We start from the raw sequence: 19417 nt of genomic DNA, 5'->3' as shown, positions 1-19417 counted from the left end.
GAGCTCGCAGGCAGCATGGCGGGGCTGCGGGCCAGGCTGGGCTCGGGGCTCGGGCTGCTGGCGCTGTCCACGCTGGGCCTCTGCCTAACGCTGCAAGTCGGCGCCAAGAGGCCCCCCAAGACGCCCCCGTGCCCGCCCAGCTGCTCCTGCACCAGGGACACCGCCTTCTGCGTGGACTCTAAGGCAGTGCCCAGGAACCTGCCCTCCGAGGTCATCTCTCTGTGAGTGCTCTGGTCTGGGGTGGGGTGGGGTGGGAGAGCTTGAGAGCAGAGCAAGGCAAAAACCTGCTCTGGGAGCGGGTGGGGAGAACCCCTGCTCCACCTCTACAAAGCGTGGGGACCAGGAGGGCTCCAGGGCGTCCTCAGGACTGGAGATTCAAGGCATCAGCCCTGGCTGGGAGTTCTGCAGTCGTGCAGGCTCAGCAGCGGTGGCTGAGAAAGCTGGTGTTTATGGCCAAGAATGAATCATCACCACCATCAGCATCAATGAGACCTACTGTGTGCAGGGCTCTGGACTTGGAGGGAGGGGGTTGTTTACTTGAGCATGGGGGCCCCTGCCTGTGATGTCACACCAAGGACAGAAGGCTTCTTGTGGGGGAAGGGTGGCAGCAGGGGGAGGGGTGGAAGTGAGATACACTCCTACAGTGCCCTGGCATGGGCAGAGGGCTGCCACTGGTCTCGCCAGCCACTCTGCACGGGGCCAGCCAGCCTGTCACTTGCAGCAAGCGGCCTCAGGGACTAGACGGTCTGTGTGGTCCTTGAGAGCAAGCTGCTAATCCACCAGCCCCATCCCAGTGCCCCATCCCTCGACAGCACCCAGCACACGGTGGGTGTCTGGATGATGGAGAAGGTGTGGGTAATGGAACCTTCTTTGGGCTGAGGTCCTTAGTGCTCAGAGAGGCAGTAGGGGAGGATGATGAGGAAGGCAGGCAGTGAGCTTGTGAGAAGGGAAAGACAGCCTCAAGTTGGGGGAGGAGCCAGGTGACGTGGGGAGTTTCCAGGGCGAGGGTATGCAGAAACCACTGCCCTGTCCACCTCCTGCCACCGCAGCAGAGTCCCTGCATACGCCCCTCAGTACTGACTCAAGTGTCCCCTGCAGGACGCTGGCGAATGCTGCCTTTTCGGAGATCCAGGATGGAGCGTTTTCCCACCTGCCACTGCTGCAGTTCCTGTATGGACAGAGCCTTGCTGAAGGAGGCCGGGGAAGGGGGGGCGGGCGGGGGAAGGGGACAGATCCTGGACTGGGGAGAGGGGAGAGGTTGTGAGTAGCCTTTGGAGGTTAGGAGGCAGGCGTCCCTTACTTCCTCTCCAACGGGAGAGCCACAAACAGTGACGCAGCGGGGAGTCAGGAGGGGTGCAGGGAGCAGCAGTTTTGGGGAAGGAAGATGGGGGTTGCCCACAAAAGCAAAGAAGCGGGTATTTGGGACCCAGTTAGGAAGGGACTTTCCTCCTCTGCAGATCCCAAAGAATTGGGTGCAGTAATTTAGGCTGGTGCCAGAGGATGGACACTGCAGGGAAGAGAGCTCATCCTAGAGACAAGTGACCCCAGGGATCAGGTTCTGAAGAAAAAGCTGGGGACTGAAAGGGAGGGAAGACGGGAGGGTCTGGAATTCTAAAAGGGGCTGTTTATGTTTGAAGCCCCAGTTGCAGGAGAGAATATATGTGGTTATCCTCAAACTTACCATCCATCTGGGAGGGACTGGAGAGAGCTGGGGTGAGGGTGGGAGACAGAGCAGTGGGGAAGGACCCAGCTTGACAAGAGAGATCCGCCCCTGGCTGCTCTTACCCTGGGAGTAAATAGGGACCCTGGGAGCTTCTGGGACCAGAGCAGGCTCCTGCCTGGACCTGCCGCCCAGGCTGCTCTGGGGTTCTCTGCCGGGGTCCCAAGGGTGGGAGGCATGGCCCGGGGGTGAGGCAGCCGGCTGGGGGCTGGCACGGCAGGTGTGCCATTGGAAGCTCTAATCCACCTTTGTCTCTGCAGGTTACTCAATTCCAACAAGTTTACACTGATTGGAGACAATGCCTTCACAGGACTGTCTCACCTGCAGTACCTGTGCGTGGGAAGGAAAGGGGAATTGGGAAGTGGAAGGGAGGAGGGCTGAGGGGGAGGGGGAGTGAGGAGGGCTGGGGGGAGGTGAGGGGGTGAGAGCCCTTGAATCCTCTGACTGCAGGACCCAAGCAGAAGGTCATTTCATCCACCCCTCTGCCTAAACCATCCCGCCTGGATGCCCTGTCACCACAGACTTAATGTTGCCAGATTCAGAATGGAAGCCTGTCTTAGGGTCATGGGCTGGAATCTAGGTGGGGCATGGGAAGTAGCTGGTCGAGGGTCTGGGATCCCGACTGGTGGCTGAAGACAAGTTCTTATTTTCTCCAGCTTCATTGAGAACAATGACATCTGGGCACTTTCCAAGTTTACCTTCAGAGGACTCAAGTCTTTGACACACCTGTGAGTACATCACACTCATACACCAGACCAAAGCCCCCTGTCTCCTGTGGCCTTTGGCTTTGGTCACGATCTTCAGATGACCCAGGGGTCTCTCTTGCAGCTCACTGGCCAACAATAACCTGCAGACACTGCCTAGAGACATCTTTCGGCCCCTGGACATTCTGAGTGACTTGTAAGGCCTGAGTCCTACTTCTTTTGACAATGGCACAGAGGGACACGTCCCTGGAGGGAGGGGTGTGGGAGCCAGAATTGGGAAGATCATAAGGTCTTGACAGGCTGGGAGGGTTTGGGTTTGGGGCGGGGAGAAGGCTAGGTTGAGCTCTATATAGATTGGTAGCCTTTCACGTTGGGGTTCTTCAAGGCATCTGTGGGCCCTCTTAAAATGCACACAAGACGTTATGTATATATGTTTTTTAAAACATGCGCTTTTAAAATCTATGTTTGATTTGAATCTATGTTAAAGTCTGATAGCATAGCCGCAGTCATTGATCAGTATTTCTACAGGAAAACAAAAGCCCTGGATTATGGAAGGTTTGGAGGAATTGGGATGCAACAGATAGTTGTGCAGGTCATACACTGCAAAAGGCACCTGGCCAAGGAGGCAAGTAGGGGATGAAACTCAGCCCCCACTCTGCTGGCCAAGCACATGTCCACGGGGCTGCACCCACCCGAAGGGGAACATTTTCCTAACTGGCACAAAGATGCCACGTGAGCAACCAACGGCAGCCTTGACAATATCTACTTCTGAAAACCTAGATGGCCTGGGTGGGCAGAGCAGCTGGGAGCCTGTCCCTCTCTGTGTCCCCTCCATTACCCTCATGATCCAGGGACCTGCGGGGCAACTCGCTCAACTGTGACTGCAAGGTGAAGTGGCTGGTGGAGTGGCTGGCACACACCAACACCACGGTGGCGCCCATCTACTGCGCCAGCCCGCCCCGCTTCCAAGAGCACAAGGTGCAGGATCTGCCGCTGCGGGAGTTCGACTGCATCACCACAGGTAGGAAGAAGGTGCCCCACCTCGGGCATCAGGCTGGGCCTCCCCAGGGAAGCTCCCAGCACCCTGCCTTGCCAGTCGAGTAACCCTTACCACCCAGAAAGCTCTTACCCTTCTCCCTAACTACCACCACCACCCCCCCAACCCATCCCTGCAGATTTCGTGCTGTACCAGACCCTGTCCTTCCCAGCGGTGTCGGCCGAGCCCTTCCTTTACTCCAGTGACCTCTATTTGGCTTTGGCCCAGCCAGGAGCCAGCGCTTGCACCATCCTCAAGTGGGACTATGTTGAAAGGCAGCTTCGAGACTATGATAGAATCCCAGGTATCTGCGCCTGGCCTGGTTGCGGTGGTCCTTATGGTGGGGTGGGCTCCACTGTTCCTCTTCATTGAGTTCCTATAGGTAGAAGGATAGATGAAACATGGTCTCTGCACATAAGAACTTTCTAGTCTTTGGGGGGAGGCTGATACATACACACATAACATCCACATAATACGTAGGTGTTAGGAGGAAGATATGACCACAGTGCTCTGGGAGCACAAAGGAGGGGCCTACCCTGGGCAATCAAGGAAGGCTTCCTGGTGGAGGGGATGCCTAAGCTGAATCTTGAAGGATGAGGGAGAGGGAGGAGTGCTGTCCAGGATCCTGGCTTAAGTAACTGGATGGTGCCAGAGAACTAAGGAAGAATACAGGAGTGGCTAGTGAGCTCAGTTTGGGATCCACTGAGTTTAAGCTGAGTCTAGAAGGCTGAGGGAGACTTAGCTAGGAGAAAAATTGTGGGAAGGGTATTCTGGCAGAGGGAACGGCATGAGCAAAGTCAAGAAGGTGTGCAGCAGCTTAGCATGTGAGAGTATGCACGTGTAAACAGTTAGCAGCTCACAGGATGACAGCATAATGTTCAAGGTGGAGAGTGGCAGACGAGACCCGAGAGAGAGATGAGGACCAGACCATTGACAGGTTCTGAGCAGAGTGTATGAATCAATCCAATCTGTATTTTGGAAAATTCCCTCTGTGAGCAGTGTGGAGAGTGCTAGGCATGAAGCAAGACAGGTGGGCACACCAGGAGGGGTTCAGCTGGAGCCTGGACTGAGACAGCAGCAGTGTGGATAGAGAGGTAGAATAAGGGGGGATTGAACTGACACAAGAGGAAACGGAAAGTTTATATTGCCCCGTATCTATGAAAGAACTTGAAGTCGTTACATAAAAAACCCTTCTCCCAGAGAAGACTCCAGGGCCAGATGGTGAATTCCATCAAACATTTAAGGAAGAAATAATACCGATCTTACACACACTGTATTAGAAAGCAGAAGGGAGGGTTGACAGGACTTAGGGACTGGTCAGCAGTGGGTGAGGGAGAGGGCGGCAGTGTTGGGGATGGCTCCCAGGATTCAGGATGGGGTGACTGGGCAGAGCCACAAATTGAAATCAAGAACACAGGTTCGGGGGTAGATACAGAGCTCAGTCTCGGCCAGCCAGAGTTTGAGATGCTTGTGGGTGTGGGGGCAAGGAGGGTCTAAGCTGCTGCTCAGGAGCTGGGGGAGTCATCAGCATCCGGGTGCACAGACCAAGGCTGTGGAAAGGACTCAGGGCAGTGACTGCCAGAGGCTGAGGCTCAGCACAGGCTTCCCTTGGGAAACAGGTGGGGTCACGAGGAGGAGGAGGGTGGTGAAGCAGCGCTGGCAAGCAGGAGAGGAGGGGCGATGACTGGGGACACCAGGAGAGGCGAGAGTGTGTCCACACATGACTCCGGTGCCTGAGAAGGGGTCCGGGCAATCTGGTTGTGATGCAGATGTTCTTGTACGTAAAAGCCCTCTCACAAGTGGGAGCTCTTGGGGGATTGTGTTTTCATACACAAGGCTCCAAGGCTCTGTTTACCTAGGCTTTGTCACCAGCTGTGGCTGTGTTCAAACTCTTTCTCCTTCCCCTGCCTGGACATTCGCCAGTGGGGTAGCTTAGGGCAAGTCACTAAGACTCCAAGCCTCAGTTACTTCCTGTGTGAAATTACAAAATAATAGGGTGTATTTCAGCGTGATTCATTGAGGCAATGTGTTCACACTTAGCACAGTGACTGTACACAATAAAAGTTCAATAATGGACATGACGGTTATACAATCGGTCGATATCTAGCAGCACTTACTTTGTGCGCAGTGTCAGCTTATATTTGAACCTTGGGGTCAAGAGCAAAGGGAGGGTGATGCTGAGATTGATTATTAGCTGTGAGACAATTAGAAAGCATTGAGCACCCAGTGGATATTCAGCGGGGAGAGAATACTGTAGCAAAGAGCCTTAGTCTTCGCCCACCGTTGGAAGGGACCAACCCTCTTTTCTGAGGGTGTGGCGTGGGGCAGGGGCTTGCGGGCCCCCTGACGCTGCCTGACTCGCTTCCCTCCATCCTGCAGCCCCCTCTGCAGTGCACTGCAAGCCGATGGTGGTGGACAGCCAGCTGTATGTGGTGGTGGCCCAGTTGTTTGGTGGCTCTTACATTTACCACTGGGACCCCAACACCACGCGCTTCACCAAGCTGCAGGACATCGACCCTCAGCGCGTGCGCAAGCCCAATGACCTCGAGGCCTTCCGCATCGATGGCGACTGGTACTTTGCCGTGGCTGACAGCTCCAAGGCGGGGGCCACCAGCCTCTACCGCTGGCACCAGAACGGCTTCTACTCCCACCAGGCCCTGCATGCCTGGCACCGTGACACTGACCTGGAATTTGTAGACGGCGAGGGCAAGCCACGCCTGATCGTGTCCAGCAGCTCCCAGGCCCCCGTCATCTATCAGTGGAGTCGCACCCAGAAGCAGTTTGTGGCCCAGGGCGAGGTGACCCAGGTGCCTGATGCCCAGGCTGTGAAACACTTCCGCGCAGGTCGCGACAGCTACCTGTGCCTCAGCCGCTACATCGGCGACTCCAAGATCCTGCGCTGGGAGGGCACCCGCTTCTCCGAGGTGCAGGCGCTGCCCTCCAGGGGCTCGCTGGCCCTGCAGCCCTTCCTGGTGGGTGGCCGCCGCTACCTGGCGCTGGGCAGCGACTTCTCCTTCACACAGATCTACCAGTGGGATGAGGGGCGGCAGAAGTTTGTGCGGTTCCAGGAGCTGGCGGTGCAGGCCCCTCGGGCCTTCTGCTACATGCCTGCTGGGGACGCCCAGCTGCTCCTGGCCCCCAGCTTCAAGGGACAGACACTCGTGTACCGACACGTGGTGGTGGATCTCAGTGCCTAGAGGGGGTCCGAGGCCTCTGGGTTCCTCGGGCAGCACTGGAGGCTGGGTGGAGCCTCCAGGTGAGCAGCATGTTTGCCTGTGTGAAGACACATGTAGCCAACCTGCATACGTGCCCTCACGTACGCATCCCCCCGGTGAGCATGGACCGTACCGTGGACTCTAGCCCAGGGATGCCACTTAATTTTCACTGTAATCAGCATGATGTCTTGTATACGCACCAGACAGCCCAGCCCCTGGTGCCCTCCCATATGTGGACGCCGTTTCACCCCACACCACATCTGCAGCCTCCCTTGCTCTGCTGCCTTCCACATGCTCTGGCCCAGGGAGGGGTCCTGGGGGGGCTGGAGGCTGAACCGCTCCCTCCTGTTGTTCAGCTTATCCTTCTGACCCTCTGGTCTTTCCTGTTGGTGCTCCAGGTGTCTGTTTACCTGCTCATGCTCCGCATTGCAGCCCATGGCCACGTCCTTCGTACTGCCGGGTGCGCTCACCCACGCTACCTGCCTTCTGCACGCACACGTGGACACGGACAGACTCCCTCAGTTACACGCACACACACCTGTCTACACTCCCATCTCCACGTGCACACATGCAGATTCAGCGCTGCCTAAAGTGGGTCCCCTCCATGACCTTGCCTCTCTTCCTGGAGGGGCACAGAGTACCCGTCCTCCTCTGCTCACCCCTGGTGTGCCCACCCTGCAGCTGAAAACGATTGGAATGGTGGTGCCAACCTCTGGGCACCAGCTTGACCTCCTGGGGGCAAAGCCCCTCTGCCCGAAGCAATAACAACAGCTCCAGCAGACCCTGCCGTCTTCCCAGCGCTGTCTCAGTGCTCACTGGAGTTTCCTTCTCTGACCCTGAATCCAGCTCACTGGTGAACAGGAGACCACCCAGATGAAAGCCTTTCTGCTTTTCTTTCCTTAGCTGCCCCAGCCTCAGACCACCCCCTGGTTCAGCCCCACCATTGGGATATGGACCCTGCACTGTGTTGACTCCTTTGGGTGCGTCCAAGGGCTGGCCAAGCCAGGGACGCTGCAAGCACCTGAGGCATCTGGGCAGGTGCCAGGAGTGGAACTGGGCTGAAGAGCATCCTGGGGGCCCTGGCGCCCCTCCAAACCACAGAGGCACACCCCAGGAGCACTGCCTTTCAGTGCAAGCTGAGTGCCGCAGGGGGGAGGGAGGGAGGGTCCTGTGGGAGCAGCACCTGGCAGCCAAGCTTCTGCTGCCCTCTGCTGTACGCTGGGAATAGAGGGCTCTGAGATGTTAGGCTGGTACGGAAGGCACAGGGCGGGGAGTCTCTTCCCTGTGCCCAGACTGTGTGGGGACCTCCAGGTAGGAGGATGCCCAGGGGCACTTGGGGACAATGCTCTGATTCACTTGCTTCAAATAAAAAGTTTCCACCCCATTGACGGCTCTCAGGTATCCAATGGTGATGGTCAGCAGCACCTGTTTCCTTAAGAACAGAGCTGTGTGGTCTGTCCCTGCTGCTTGCAGGGGGCCAGCATCAGCTTTCAGACCCCCTTCCTCCCTGCTCCCCTCCCTCTGAGGAGTGAGTAGGCGCCCCAAAGTCAGCCGGTGCTGGGGTCAGGAGTTCATGGTGATGACGTTCAGGTGCTGGGTGTGACTAGTCTCTGTCACCTGGGGCTGACTCACGGCCAAGTGTTCCTTCTTGGAGATCACAGTCTTGGGGCCCACTGAGACTGGAGGCTGTCCCTCGGTCAGGTCAAATCCAACCAGCAGGGCCAAGGACAAGCTCAGCAGTCCGTCTCCTCTCCACCCCCCTCTGCTGGACAAACGTGTCATCGCTGCCACCCTCGGCCCTAGGGGTGAGATTTCAAGCAAGTGGACTGATTTCTCCAAGCTGAGCTTCTCCTTCTGTAAAGTAAATAATAAAACCTACTTTGTCCAATCCTGATTCTGCCACTTACTAGCTTGGAGGTCTCAACCACGTTCCTTCGCCTATTTGTATCTCAGTTTCCTCACCTGGAAAATGTGGATGATCATGCTACCCATGTGACAGGGTTAGCGTGAGATTTGAATGCATTAGATTTATAATGTGTTAATATATGTAAGGCTTAGAATCGTGTGTCTGGCACAGAACTAAGATTTTTTATTTTTGATTGTAGGACTCTAGGAGATACCCAGGTGGCTCAGAGAAGGCTGCTTTGTGGGCGAGGAGAAGGTTGATCTTTGGGGAGACCTGCTGTCTGTGGAGTAGGGTTCCTGACCTATCTTCAGTCTCAGAGGCCCTGTACCCTACATCTTACCTTTAGCCTCAGATGCCCACTCCTCACAGTAGGGAATCTCATAGGTGATGTGTTTGGGTTTCCACCTCCTAAAAGCACATTCACGTGCTCTTGGCTTAGCAGGTATCTCTTGGGACCCCCCAGCCACAGTGTCCTGGGAATGCCTGTCCTGCTTTTTCAAATGGGGAATGGGCCCTCATGCTGTGCCAGGGAGAGGTTGCCAGGGAAAGAGGGTTGAGTCTCCCAGACATGTTGGCACTCTGTTGCCCAGTAGAAAGATAAACATCACTCTGACTGTCGCTCCCCCCAGGGCAACCCCCAGGGTTGGGAGACACTTCTCCCCCTGAATGCCCAGCTTTCTGCACATGGGGAATGGAGCCCATCATATGCCTGCCTGGTCACCTGCCAGAGGTGGGTCATCATATGTCCAGAGAGCTGCCTAGCAACCCACTGTAACCGGGTGACTGTGTCAACAGCTCAGGACCAATGGGCGTGAGAGGCAGAGTCCACTCACTCTGCCAAAGCCCAGGAGGGTGACCCCCTCAGCTGTCAGCCTCACGCCCCTCCATGCTCTTAGTAGCAGACCTCTGATGTCTTGTCCCTTAGATTTTTCCAAGCACAGTCATCGGGACCAAGAGTCTCCATGTGAGAGATGGTCCCAGCTGCGTTGGCTTAGGCACAGGGGAGCTCCTCTCCAGCAAATGGGGGTAAAGTGAGGCCTGTGATGCTGAGGGCAGGTGACTCTGGAAGGCAGCGAAGGTGGGGGAGGGGAGGCAGTTCTGCAGCAGGTACCAAAGGCCCGAGGCTCACATGCATACAGTCAGCCCAGGCACCCTAACTTCTGGAGGAATGGATGTCCATTCCCTTTTCTGTACCCCCTGCTCCTCCTGAGCTGTCCAGAGGTTCAGTCACATCCTTTTGCTCCAAGGAGACAAGGATACTTTTCACCTTCATTACAATGTCTGTGATCAGAGATGGATGGTGGCCGGGACCTTCCTGAGGGGATCCTAGCCCTGGGTGGTTCTTGTTACTCCAAACTAGGGTGGGAGTTAGGGCCAATGTGAGAAGGTGGTTAGGTGGGGAGAGGGAGGCATCAGGGCCTTGGGGGAGTTTCTCCTGTGGGCCAGTTTCACTGCAAGCTCTTCCACTCAGCAACACCAATAAAACTGATGATGATAATTATGACTATATAATCAATGAGTGTTTATTTATTCCCAAGAAGCCTCCTTTCCCTCCATCATTAGCTATTCCATCCTTTCGATAGATGGTGTTAACTGTGGCTCTAATAAAAAGTAATAACTGCCCAAGTTTTCTCGTTTTTCCCCCACGCTCTGGGCAGCTCTGCTGTCACCCTCACTTCAGCCCTGCGAGGCAGAGGGGAAGCTGTGCGGGGTGGCGGGGGTGGGGGGGGGAATGATGCGCTCCCCATTTTCAGAGGGAGGAATGAGGCACCTAGCAGAAGAGGTACAAAGAATGCAACCCCACGTGGAAAGTTGTAGAAGCAGCAAAGTTTGCCTTCTCTTTTTTTTTTTTAATTACTTTTTATTGGAGTATAGTTGATTTACAATATTGTAAGCCTTTTCTTTTGAGCCTCCCGCCTTCTTCCAGATACACACCTTCCTCCTAGAGGAGCTTTTCCATTCCCTGTCCCCTCCCAGGGCTGCCCTCAGAAGACTGATTAATCTAAGCATTTATTTATCGTTCACCATCAGGTGCCATTAGGCAAGTTACTTTCCACCATTGAGCCTATTTCCTAAATGGTAAAAAAAAAAAAAAAAAAAAAGGATCTTTGTAAAGATCAAGTCTCTGCGCTCAAAAACGCACTACAAAATGGCAGTCGTTGATACTGTTAAGCTCTCAGGGATATCTGTGTTCTTGACTCACGGAAATAGGTGGGATTTCAAACTTTTGGGGAAGAAGACATGGGGGGCTGGGGACTCCACCCAGAATCTTTCAAATCAGCCTGCCGAGGGATGTGGGCTCTGGAAAGGTATCCCAGAGAGAAGTCAACTCCTGAAGCCCACTCTTCAGCAGGGTGAGCGGGATGGGGGTGATGAGTCCCTCAGGTTCCCTCTCCTCCACCTCCTCCCCACTTTCCCTCTAGGTCACAGCATCTTTGAGGCGCTTTCCCTCAGCATCTTTGAGGCGCTTACCGATCTCCCGACCTAGTGCTATAAGAGCCGGATTTGCTGGCGCCCAGCCAAACCTCCTTCTAGTTCTCACCTGAGCCTCTAACGGGGGACGTCCACCCATCTCATGCCCATTCCCATTTCACAGAGGGGGAAAACGAGGCAAAAGAGGGGAGCTAGTGAAGATCCGCGAAAACTCTGGGCTCCAAACGCCCTTCGTTTCTTTCTTCCCCCGTCGCACCTTTTTTTTTTTTTAAATTAATTTATTTTTGGCTGCATTGGGTCTTGGTTGCTGCGCGCGCGGGCTTTCTCTAGTTGTGGCGAGTGGGGGCTACTCCTCGTTGCGGTGCGCGGGCTTCTCATTGCGGTGGCTTCTCTTGTTGCGGAGCATGGACTCTAGGCACGCGGGCTTTAGTAGTTGTGGCTCGCGGGCCCTATAGCGCAGGCTCAGTACTTGTGGCGCACGGGCTTAGTTGCTCCGCGGCATGTGGGATCTTCCCGGACCACGGCTTAGAACCCGTGTTCCCTGTATTGGCAGGCGGATTCTTAACCACTGCACCACCAGGGAAGTCCGCACCTTTTTGTTTCCGCTTCCTACCCCCAAATCTTTCCCATTCGGAGGGCTACTCAACCTACGGGCCCCATCCACCAGTCGGAGGCGCACCGCCACTTTAAGGGGCAGGCCTCTCACCTCCCTGACCTCGCCCCGCCCCCTCCGCGGCCGCACTGCGCCTGCGCCACGCGCCGGAGACCTGGGGTTGGGCAGAGCCCAGTTCCGTGCAACTTTCAAGTGAGTTGCAAACTCCGCCCCGAGGCCGGTGCAGGTGTCCTGGCGCACTGGGGCCGTGGGGACCCGCACGAACGCAGGCTGCGACCAGCCACCCCTTGCCCGGGACCCACAGCGCCCCCGGCAGGGGCCGAACGCCTGGTTCTCCGGGGCAGGAAGTGCGCGTCGGAGCCGTAACTGCCCGAGCGGCGGGGCGGAAGAGCGTGCCGGCCGGTACCGGCTCCCAACTCGGTTCCTGCCTGCCCCGGCCCACTGGTCTCCCCATTCTTCAGGCTTCCAGCACTGCGGAGTTAGTGGGCGGTGGGCTCCGCCTCCACCAAGAGGCAGCCCGAGCGCCCCTGTGGTTCCCACACCTCCACTGTTAATCCCATCCCAGCGCAGGCGTGAGCGTCCCTCTGGGCGTCTTCCTGGAGGGATCTCCCTTCGCTCCCGAGACTGCAGGATGGTGTCCTGGATGATCTGTCGCCTGGTGGTGTGAGTATGGCCGCTCTAATACCCTCTCTATCCCTGGATGTCAGCCCGCCCCTGGGGTGGAAGCTGGGAATGTCTGGTGGAGAAGGGGGCTTTTTCTGAGCTATGTCACACCTTTCCCCTCCCTCCACCATTCACCGCAAGGGTTAACGGACCTGCGGGCCTGCACAAGGCATTGGGCACCGTGTGCTTGTCCCCCCGCACTCAAGCCTACTTGGCTGATGGCGACCCCCTGCAGTCGCACACACACTGCAGGCAGGTGAGCGGGACGGAGGACCACAGGCTGGCCAGCCGCCCCTTGGCAAACACAGGATGTGGCACGTTGTGGGCAGAGAATCCAGGTGCCGGCTTCCCATCTGAGCAGTCAGTCACGTGACTCACCACCCTGGCCCCAGCTTCCCCACTCTGTCCTACTCCTCGCCTGGCTGGAATATCCTTGCCTGCAACCTGGCAGTGCCAGGTCTGGTGGCCCTGGGCCTGATTGCACGTCCAGGGGAGAGAACAGCCTGGTGCTCTCATGGCTCCGAAGCCTGCCTCCCACTCACCTTGTGGAGTGGCTATCTGTGCTCTCGCTGCATCATGCACCCATGGGCCACTCGTGCAGGCCTGGGCAGGCTTGGGATGTTTGTAAACAGCAGGGTGGGGAGGTGGCCTCCAGGGCACTGAGTCAGGTGCAGGTTGTGCAAGCCAAGCGGGAAGAACAGGGCAGGCACTGCCACCTCGAACATGGGGTCGGGGGGAGGCCGCCACCTGGCAGGGACATGGGGCGTGGTGCTCCTCACACTCTCCCTCTGCTTTGGGGGCTGCTCTTCAGGCTGGTGTTTGGGATGCTGTACCCAACTTATGCTTCCTACAAGGCTGTGAAGACCAAGAACATTCGTGAATATGTGAGTGCGGGGGTGGGCAGGAGGGCTCAGCTCAGGTGGGGGGACCACAGCCTTGGGGGTGTGGTAGGATTTGGCGAGGTGGGGGAGTCCGAGCTGGCCTCCCTTTCCTCCAGGGGTATAATCTGGTGGCGTACCCTGGAGCAGAGTGGGTGTGGATGGAGGATGGGCTACTGGGATTCTTTGCAGGATCTTGTGGGTGCAGCCTGTTGGGGGTGGGTACAGGAATGAGTGGCAGTTTCTCAGAGGCAACTTTCTAAGGCCAACCAGGTGCCAGGGGAATGCAGTGGGACGGGCTTTCTGGAATCTCTGGGCTGGGTCAGCCCGGGACAGGGGATTTGGCACTGCAGCCTCAGCTGCTGGCCTCTGACCTCTCTGCCCGCCCCTCCCCGTCCAGGTTCGGTGGATGATGTACTGGATCGTCTTTGCACTCTTCATGGCAGTGGAGACCTTCACAGACATCTTTATTTCCTGGTATGGGCACTGGGGTTCTGTGGGCTGCGGGGAGGGGGTGGCCCTCCCTGGCCTGGCTCCCTGGCAGACCTTGCCCCCTCTGCTCTGACAGGTTCCCTTTCTACTACGAGATCAAGGTGGCATTTGTGCTGTGGCTGCTTTCGCCCTATACCAAGGGGGCCAGCCTGCTTTACCGCAAGTTCGTCCACCCATCCTTGTCTCGCCATGAGAAGGTACCCCAGGGGGTGGCAGGGCGGGCAGTGTAGGAGTGGGTGTGAGGCGAAGAGCCCTGGACTTGCAGCTCAAGACACTGGGGACACCTAGGCTCTAATCCCATCCTGCTGCTGTTTAGCCATGGGACCTTGACAGAGCCTAGCCTTCCTCCTCTTCTGGGAAAATCAAATGGGGACACACGTGAATGACCTTTTGGGGGTGTGAGACACCAGCTGGAAGTTGGTTTGGGGATGGTGGGGGGAGGCTGGAGCATGGCCGATCATTGAGGTGTAGCATCCGGTGAGTGGATGGGGAGCCCTGTGCTCTGTGGGTGGGGTGGGCTGGGAGGCGTGGCTCCCAGTGGTTTTTCTGGGCCATAGAGGAGTGACTAGGGCTGTCCGCCTGAGCTTTCCTTCCCCCGTGTCCGCAGGAGATCGACACCTACATCGTGCAGGCCAAGGAGCGCAGCTACGAGACGGTGCTCAGCTTTGGGAAGCGGGGCCTCAACATTGCCGCCTCGGCTGCTGTGCAGGCAGCCACCAAGGTGCCCTGGGCCCCAGCCCTCCCCCACCCCCACCCCTACCCCCGGGGCCTTTTGAGCGAGTCCAGCTCTCTGTCAGGGAGCTGAGAGATCGCAGCTGTCCAGGCCGGGGGAACAGGGGCGAGAGGTGACAGGTGGGGTGTTGGCAGGAGCACAGAGCTTTAAGTTCAGACTTCCCTGGCTCTGGCACTGACCGTGAGTGGCTCCTCTTGCTCCCTGGGCCCTACCTTCCTGCTGGCGCCACAAAGGCACAGGGCTAGAAGGTTGCCGTGTTTCTTTCGGTTCTGAGGCCTGTGCCCCAGGGATTGCTTGCAGGTCAGCCTTGATTTTCCTGGGCAGCTCCCCTGGTTGAGGCCCCTTCCTGCCAGGAGCCCTGCCCCCCTCCGTCAGGTGGTGCAGCGGATCCCACTCTCTTGCAGAGTCAGGGCGCACTGGCCGGAAGGCTGCGGAGCTTCTCCATGCAGGACCTGCGCACCATCTCCGATGCCCCCGCCCCCACCTACCAGGATCCCCTCTACCTGGAGGACCAGGTACCCCACCGCAGGCCACCCATCGGTGAGTGGGCAGAGGAAGCCAGAGCTGTCCCGAGAGGCATGGCTTCCTCCAGGCAAGCTGTGGCTCCCCCCAGGGCCAGAGGAAAGCCTGGCTCAGCTGGCCCCAGGCCTTCAGACTGTGTCCGTGCCCAGCTTTGCCTCCCGGCCTCCCTCTCCTCCACAACAGGGTACCGGGCAGGGGGCCTGCAGGACAGCGACACCGAGGATGAGTGTTGGTCAGACACAGAAGTGGTCCCCCGGCCATCAGCGCGGCCCCGAGAGAAGCCTCTGGGCCGCACCCAGAGTCTGCGTGTGGTCAAGAGGAAGCCGCTGGTGCGGGAGGTCGGTGGTGAGGAAGGCACAAGGGAAGTGAGCTGCCCTGGTGGCCGCCTCAGCCCGCATCTCTTCACGGTGTGCCTGCTCTCTCTCCCCACAGGGCACCTCGCGCTCCCTGAAGGTTCGGACGAGGAAGAAGACCACGCCTTCAGACATGGACAGCTAGGGTCTGCGGAGCCTGGCCTGGTCTTACCTCGTGCCCTGCAGGGCGTTGGGACTGTTTGGAGGGGACCTCTGGCTGCACGTCTGGCCTGCCTGCACCAGCTGCCTGCGTGCTGCCCTCCTGACTCTTGCTGTCGGTTACGGGCCACGTGTGGGGCTGCACCCATGATGTACCAAAGCAGGCTGGGCTCAGGGTTCTATTTATTGCCCTCCTCGCCCCTCTACCTTCCCAGGTATGGAACCAGAGCCCTCCCCAGACCCCTGAAAAACGAAACCCGAAGCCCACCCAGCTGTGTTCGTTCCTTCCTGTCCTTCAAAGTACTTCACAGCCTTCTCCAAGGCTGTGTGTGTGTCCTGGTTGTATGGTTTGTGTTGGTGAATGAGGCCAGGTTTGTGGAAGTTTTGATAAATAAATGCGTAAAAGTGCTCTGTCTCTTCTGGTTTGTAGTCCTAGCCCTCACAGCACGTGTTATTAAACAGCCTGCCCCAGGCCAGTCTGGGCCTAGTGCTGAAAGGCCGGACAGACTGCCAGAGGGGCCCAGTGTTCTGCGGCAGATAGCCATTGACAAATTGTTGTGATGCGGCAAGTACTATTATGGAAAGCTCTTGGGGACCTCTGAGAACACGGATGGGAGAGTGGGGTGCGGTGGGGGGGGCGGGCAGTCCAGAGTCTAAGAATGCAATCCGGAGGGGATGGGATCAGGCCTTGACGGGAAGTAGAAACCAGTGGGGGCGAAGGTGTGGAGGGACCTCAGGCAGCACGATAATCTCATGGGGATTAGCTGAAGCTGTGCGGAAGATTAGGGCTAGGGAGGCCGATTTCCTCCAAGGGCCTGCCAGGCCTCTAGGCAGCTCCCGGTGCATCGAGTTCGTAAGCACTCAGGTTGACAGTAGGAGCTTTGCACCTCTGCAGAGTGGCCATGAGAGGGCAGCAGCTGCCAGGGTCTGGGCTGCCCCCAGCTTCCAGGTCAAGGAGGGCGGAGCTTGGAGGCTGGGTAGAGCCTTGCCCTGCTGGGGCCTGTCAGCTAGCTGGCTGGAGGGATGATGCAGAACTCGGGTCCGGCCTCCAAAGGCCCTCCCTGCTGCTCCTGGTCATTGGTCCTCAGCCAGTCCCATCCACGAATCTCCTCTGTTCTGAGACCCAGGCTGTTTGCTGGCTCCACTCCATCCCCTACTCTAATCCCTGGGGCAGCCAGTGCCCAGCCCTGGCCTCTCCTGCCCCTGGATGCTGGTCTTACTGTACTGTCCCCGGGCTGCTCCCCTCTCCCACCCACATGCCTCCTCTTCTTTCCCGCTTTCGATTAAGTCAAGAGATGGGTGAGAGTGTCGGGTAGGAAGAGGGGAAATGGGGTGGTCACCCGGAGTGACCTGAGGAGTGTGGATTAACTCTGGGTATGGGGATTATCCGGGTTTATTTGGGGGAAGTACTTAATCTGCTGGGTGGCTTAGCTCCTCACGGATTGGTGTTCAATGACTTCCTATTTTGGTGTTCCCTTGCATCATGGGGTTGATTTATCTCTTCATTTATTCATTCAAAAATCTTTATTGAGCATCTCCCAGGTACCAGGCATGTTTCGAGAAACTGGGGATACAAAGTCAAGTGAGAGCTAGCACCTAGAATGTGGCTGCCCCAGCAGGGGCTGCGCTGAGCCCCCGACATATATTAATTTAATCCTCACAACAATCTCATGAGGTACATACTATTATTATAATCTCCATTTCACAAATGGGAAAACAGGCACCGAGAGGGCAAGTAATTTGCCTGAGGTCACACAGCTAGTAAGTGGCAGAGTTGGGCTTGGAAACCAGGCAGTCTGGCTCCAGAGTCAGTGTACTTAACCACTGTGCAGAACTAGAGTAAATGAGAGAGTTTCTTGCCTGGGAGGCAAGGAGAAGGAAACTAGCAGTTATCAAACATTGATTGTGGGGACTTCCCTGGTGGCGCAGTGGTTAAGAATCCGCCTGCCAATGTAGGGGACATGGGTTCGCGCCCTGGTCCGGGAAGATCCCACATGCCGCAGAGCAACTAAGCCCATGTGCCACAGCTACTGAACCTGCGCTCTAGAGCCCGTGAGCCACAACTACTGAGCCCACGTGCCACAACTACTGAGCCCACGTGCCACAACTACGGAAGCCCGCGCACCTAGAGACCGTGCTCCGCGACAAGAGAAGCCATTGCAATGAGAAGCCTACACACCGCAAGGAAGAGTAGCCCCTGCTCGTCCCAACTAGAAAAAGCCCGTGCGCAGGAACAAAGACCCGACGCAGCCAAAAATAAATAAATAAATTTACAAAAAAACAAAAAGAAACATTGATTGTTTGTCTGACCTTGTGTTGGGCATTTTGAAGAGATGATTTCCTTAAATTCTCCTGTCAAGCCTGTCAGGTCGGGGTTATAGCCATTTTACAGATGGAAGAACTGAGACTTGGAGAGGTGAAGCAACTTGTCCATGATTGTGCTGCCTGTGGGTCAGGGCCCTGTCTCCTGATGCAAGTCTGCCCAGAAGTCGCCTTGGTGTGGGTGGAATGGCAGGATCCACTCCCCTGAACCGAGAGAGAAAAACAGAGGCGTGTGTGATAAATGGACAAAATGAAATAAAAACTCAAAGCGGGGAGCAGCTGGGGGAGGCCTGAAGGTGCCGGCTGGTGAGGGAGTTTTCCTGGGAGCTGGGGCTTCACCAGCCCTCATTCCTTGGATGGGGCCTTACAGTGACAGGCAGGCTCACTTGGGCCCCGGGGCTGAATTAGAGATGGTCCCTGATGGCTATCTTAGCCCCAGCCTCCGGGCTAGCCTGGCTGCCCCGCTGCTCCTATTTCTGTCTGCAGAATGCATCACTTTCATTCCGACCTTGGCCTCCAGGCCTTTGCTGCACTGTATGCATCGCCTGTGCTCCCAATAGTCTTCCATCCAGGCCGTCACGGCCTTCCTTCATGATCTGCTTTCTCCAAGAGCCCTCCCCTGACTCCAACCCCTCCTGAGGATCCTGAGGCTCCTGATCTCTGGCCCGCTCACCCTGTCCTGGGCGCACGATGCCGTGGGCTGTGCTCATGTGTCCATCGCCCCCTCCGCTCCCTGACCAACCAGACTCCCCTAGACCCCAATTGCTTCTTGCTCCCCACCTCATCAGTCTGGACTCTCTCATGTCTCCATGCTCTTCTCCTGTCCCCCCAACACTCTGTCCTATTCCTATTTGCCCTCTGAACCCCACTCAGACATCACCTCCTCCAGGAAGCCCTCTGTAACCTTCCCTTTGCACCCTTGGGGTTGATTGCTCATCTAGACCACGCTGTCTCTGTTCTTGCATGGACTTCTATTTTTGCCTTGAGCACATCATATTTTCCCCCCACTACATTGTGACTTCATAATGAATAGATTTGCGTCTTACTTTTGTATCCTGGCCCGGAGCAAATGGTGGTTTAGACCAAGTGAAATATTGTAGTACGTGGTGAAGTACTTAGTCTCTCATTTCTGAGCTAAGCATCACCCCCTCTGTGACGCTCCCCTGATTTTTCCAGGCTGGGACTGGAAGCACCTTGTTAACGTTTGTTAGCATGCCCGACTCCAATCGTTACCTGCAGTGCCCAGCACAGGGCCTGACACCTAAGGTGCTTCAGGGAATGTTAGCTGGCAAAAGAACATGGACCAAGTGAGCAGAAGCTCCTCGAGGCCGGGGATGACCTTGTACATTCATCTTTGTACCCTGCATCTCCTTGGTGACCATCACAGAGCCTTGAAAATGCCCAGGTCTCTGTAACACATGTTTGGTGAATGTCTGCTGCAGTTGTTTGGATTCCAAGACATCCTGGGGCCAGAAGGGAAGGGGCAAGGAGAATTCCAAGTTCTGGACAAGCACATGTGATCCCGAGACTGGGGCATTGGGTGTGGGCTGGGCTTCCCTCAGAGCCTGCCCTGTCCCTCTGAGAATCACTGACACATCTGCCCAGCACCATCTCCCTCTGCATGGGGTTACTGGCCCAGCCCATGCCCTCTCTGGCCTGGCCCCTAGG

General features: G+C 56.8%; 2 protein-coding genes across 4 annotated transcripts; both read left to right on the top strand.

Annotated features, from left to right (window-relative positions):
• On the top strand, positions 1-6657 carry LGI3 (leucine rich repeat LGI family member 3). The gene is made up of 8 exons (XM_068553102.1): positions 1-221; positions 1099-1170; positions 1981-2052; positions 2377-2448; positions 2549-2620; positions 3276-3445; positions 3600-3764; positions 5840-6657. The coding sequence occupies exons 1-8, from the start codon at positions 16-18 to the stop codon at positions 6655-6657; spliced, it is 1647 nt and encodes a 548-aa protein (XP_068409203.1). The 5' UTR covers positions 1-15.
• A 5114-nt stretch (positions 6658-11771) lies between these two features.
• REEP4 (receptor accessory protein 4) lies at positions 11772-15835 on the top strand. Of its 3 annotated transcripts, XM_068552229.1 has the most exons (9): positions 11772-11819; positions 12193-12290; positions 13102-13174; positions 13569-13645; positions 13737-13857; positions 14268-14381; positions 14798-14933; positions 15099-15253; positions 15348-15835. In XM_068552229.1, the coding sequence occupies exons 2-9, from the start codon at positions 12259-12261 to the stop codon at positions 15411-15413; spliced, it is 774 nt and encodes a 257-aa protein (XP_068408330.1). In that variant the 5' UTR covers positions 11772-11819; positions 12193-12258; the 3' UTR covers positions 15414-15835. The 3 variants fall into 3 exon arrangements, with proteins under 3 accessions (XP_068408330.1, XP_068408331.1, XP_068408332.1); XM_068552230.1 differs by having other exon boundaries at positions 11773-12290; positions 15099-15244; XM_068552231.1 differs by lacking the exon at positions 13102-13174 and having other exon boundaries at positions 11773-12290.
• The last annotated feature ends 3582 nt before the right edge of the window (positions 15836-19417 follow it).

This window comes from Eschrichtius robustus, chromosome 10, assembly GCF_028021215.1.
Source record: "Eschrichtius robustus isolate mEscRob2 chromosome 10, mEscRob2.pri, whole genome shotgun sequence".
NCBI lineage: Eukaryota > Metazoa > Chordata > Mammalia > Artiodactyla > Eschrichtiidae > Eschrichtius > Eschrichtius robustus.
This window is presented reverse-complemented; position numbering and strand designations above follow the sequence as displayed.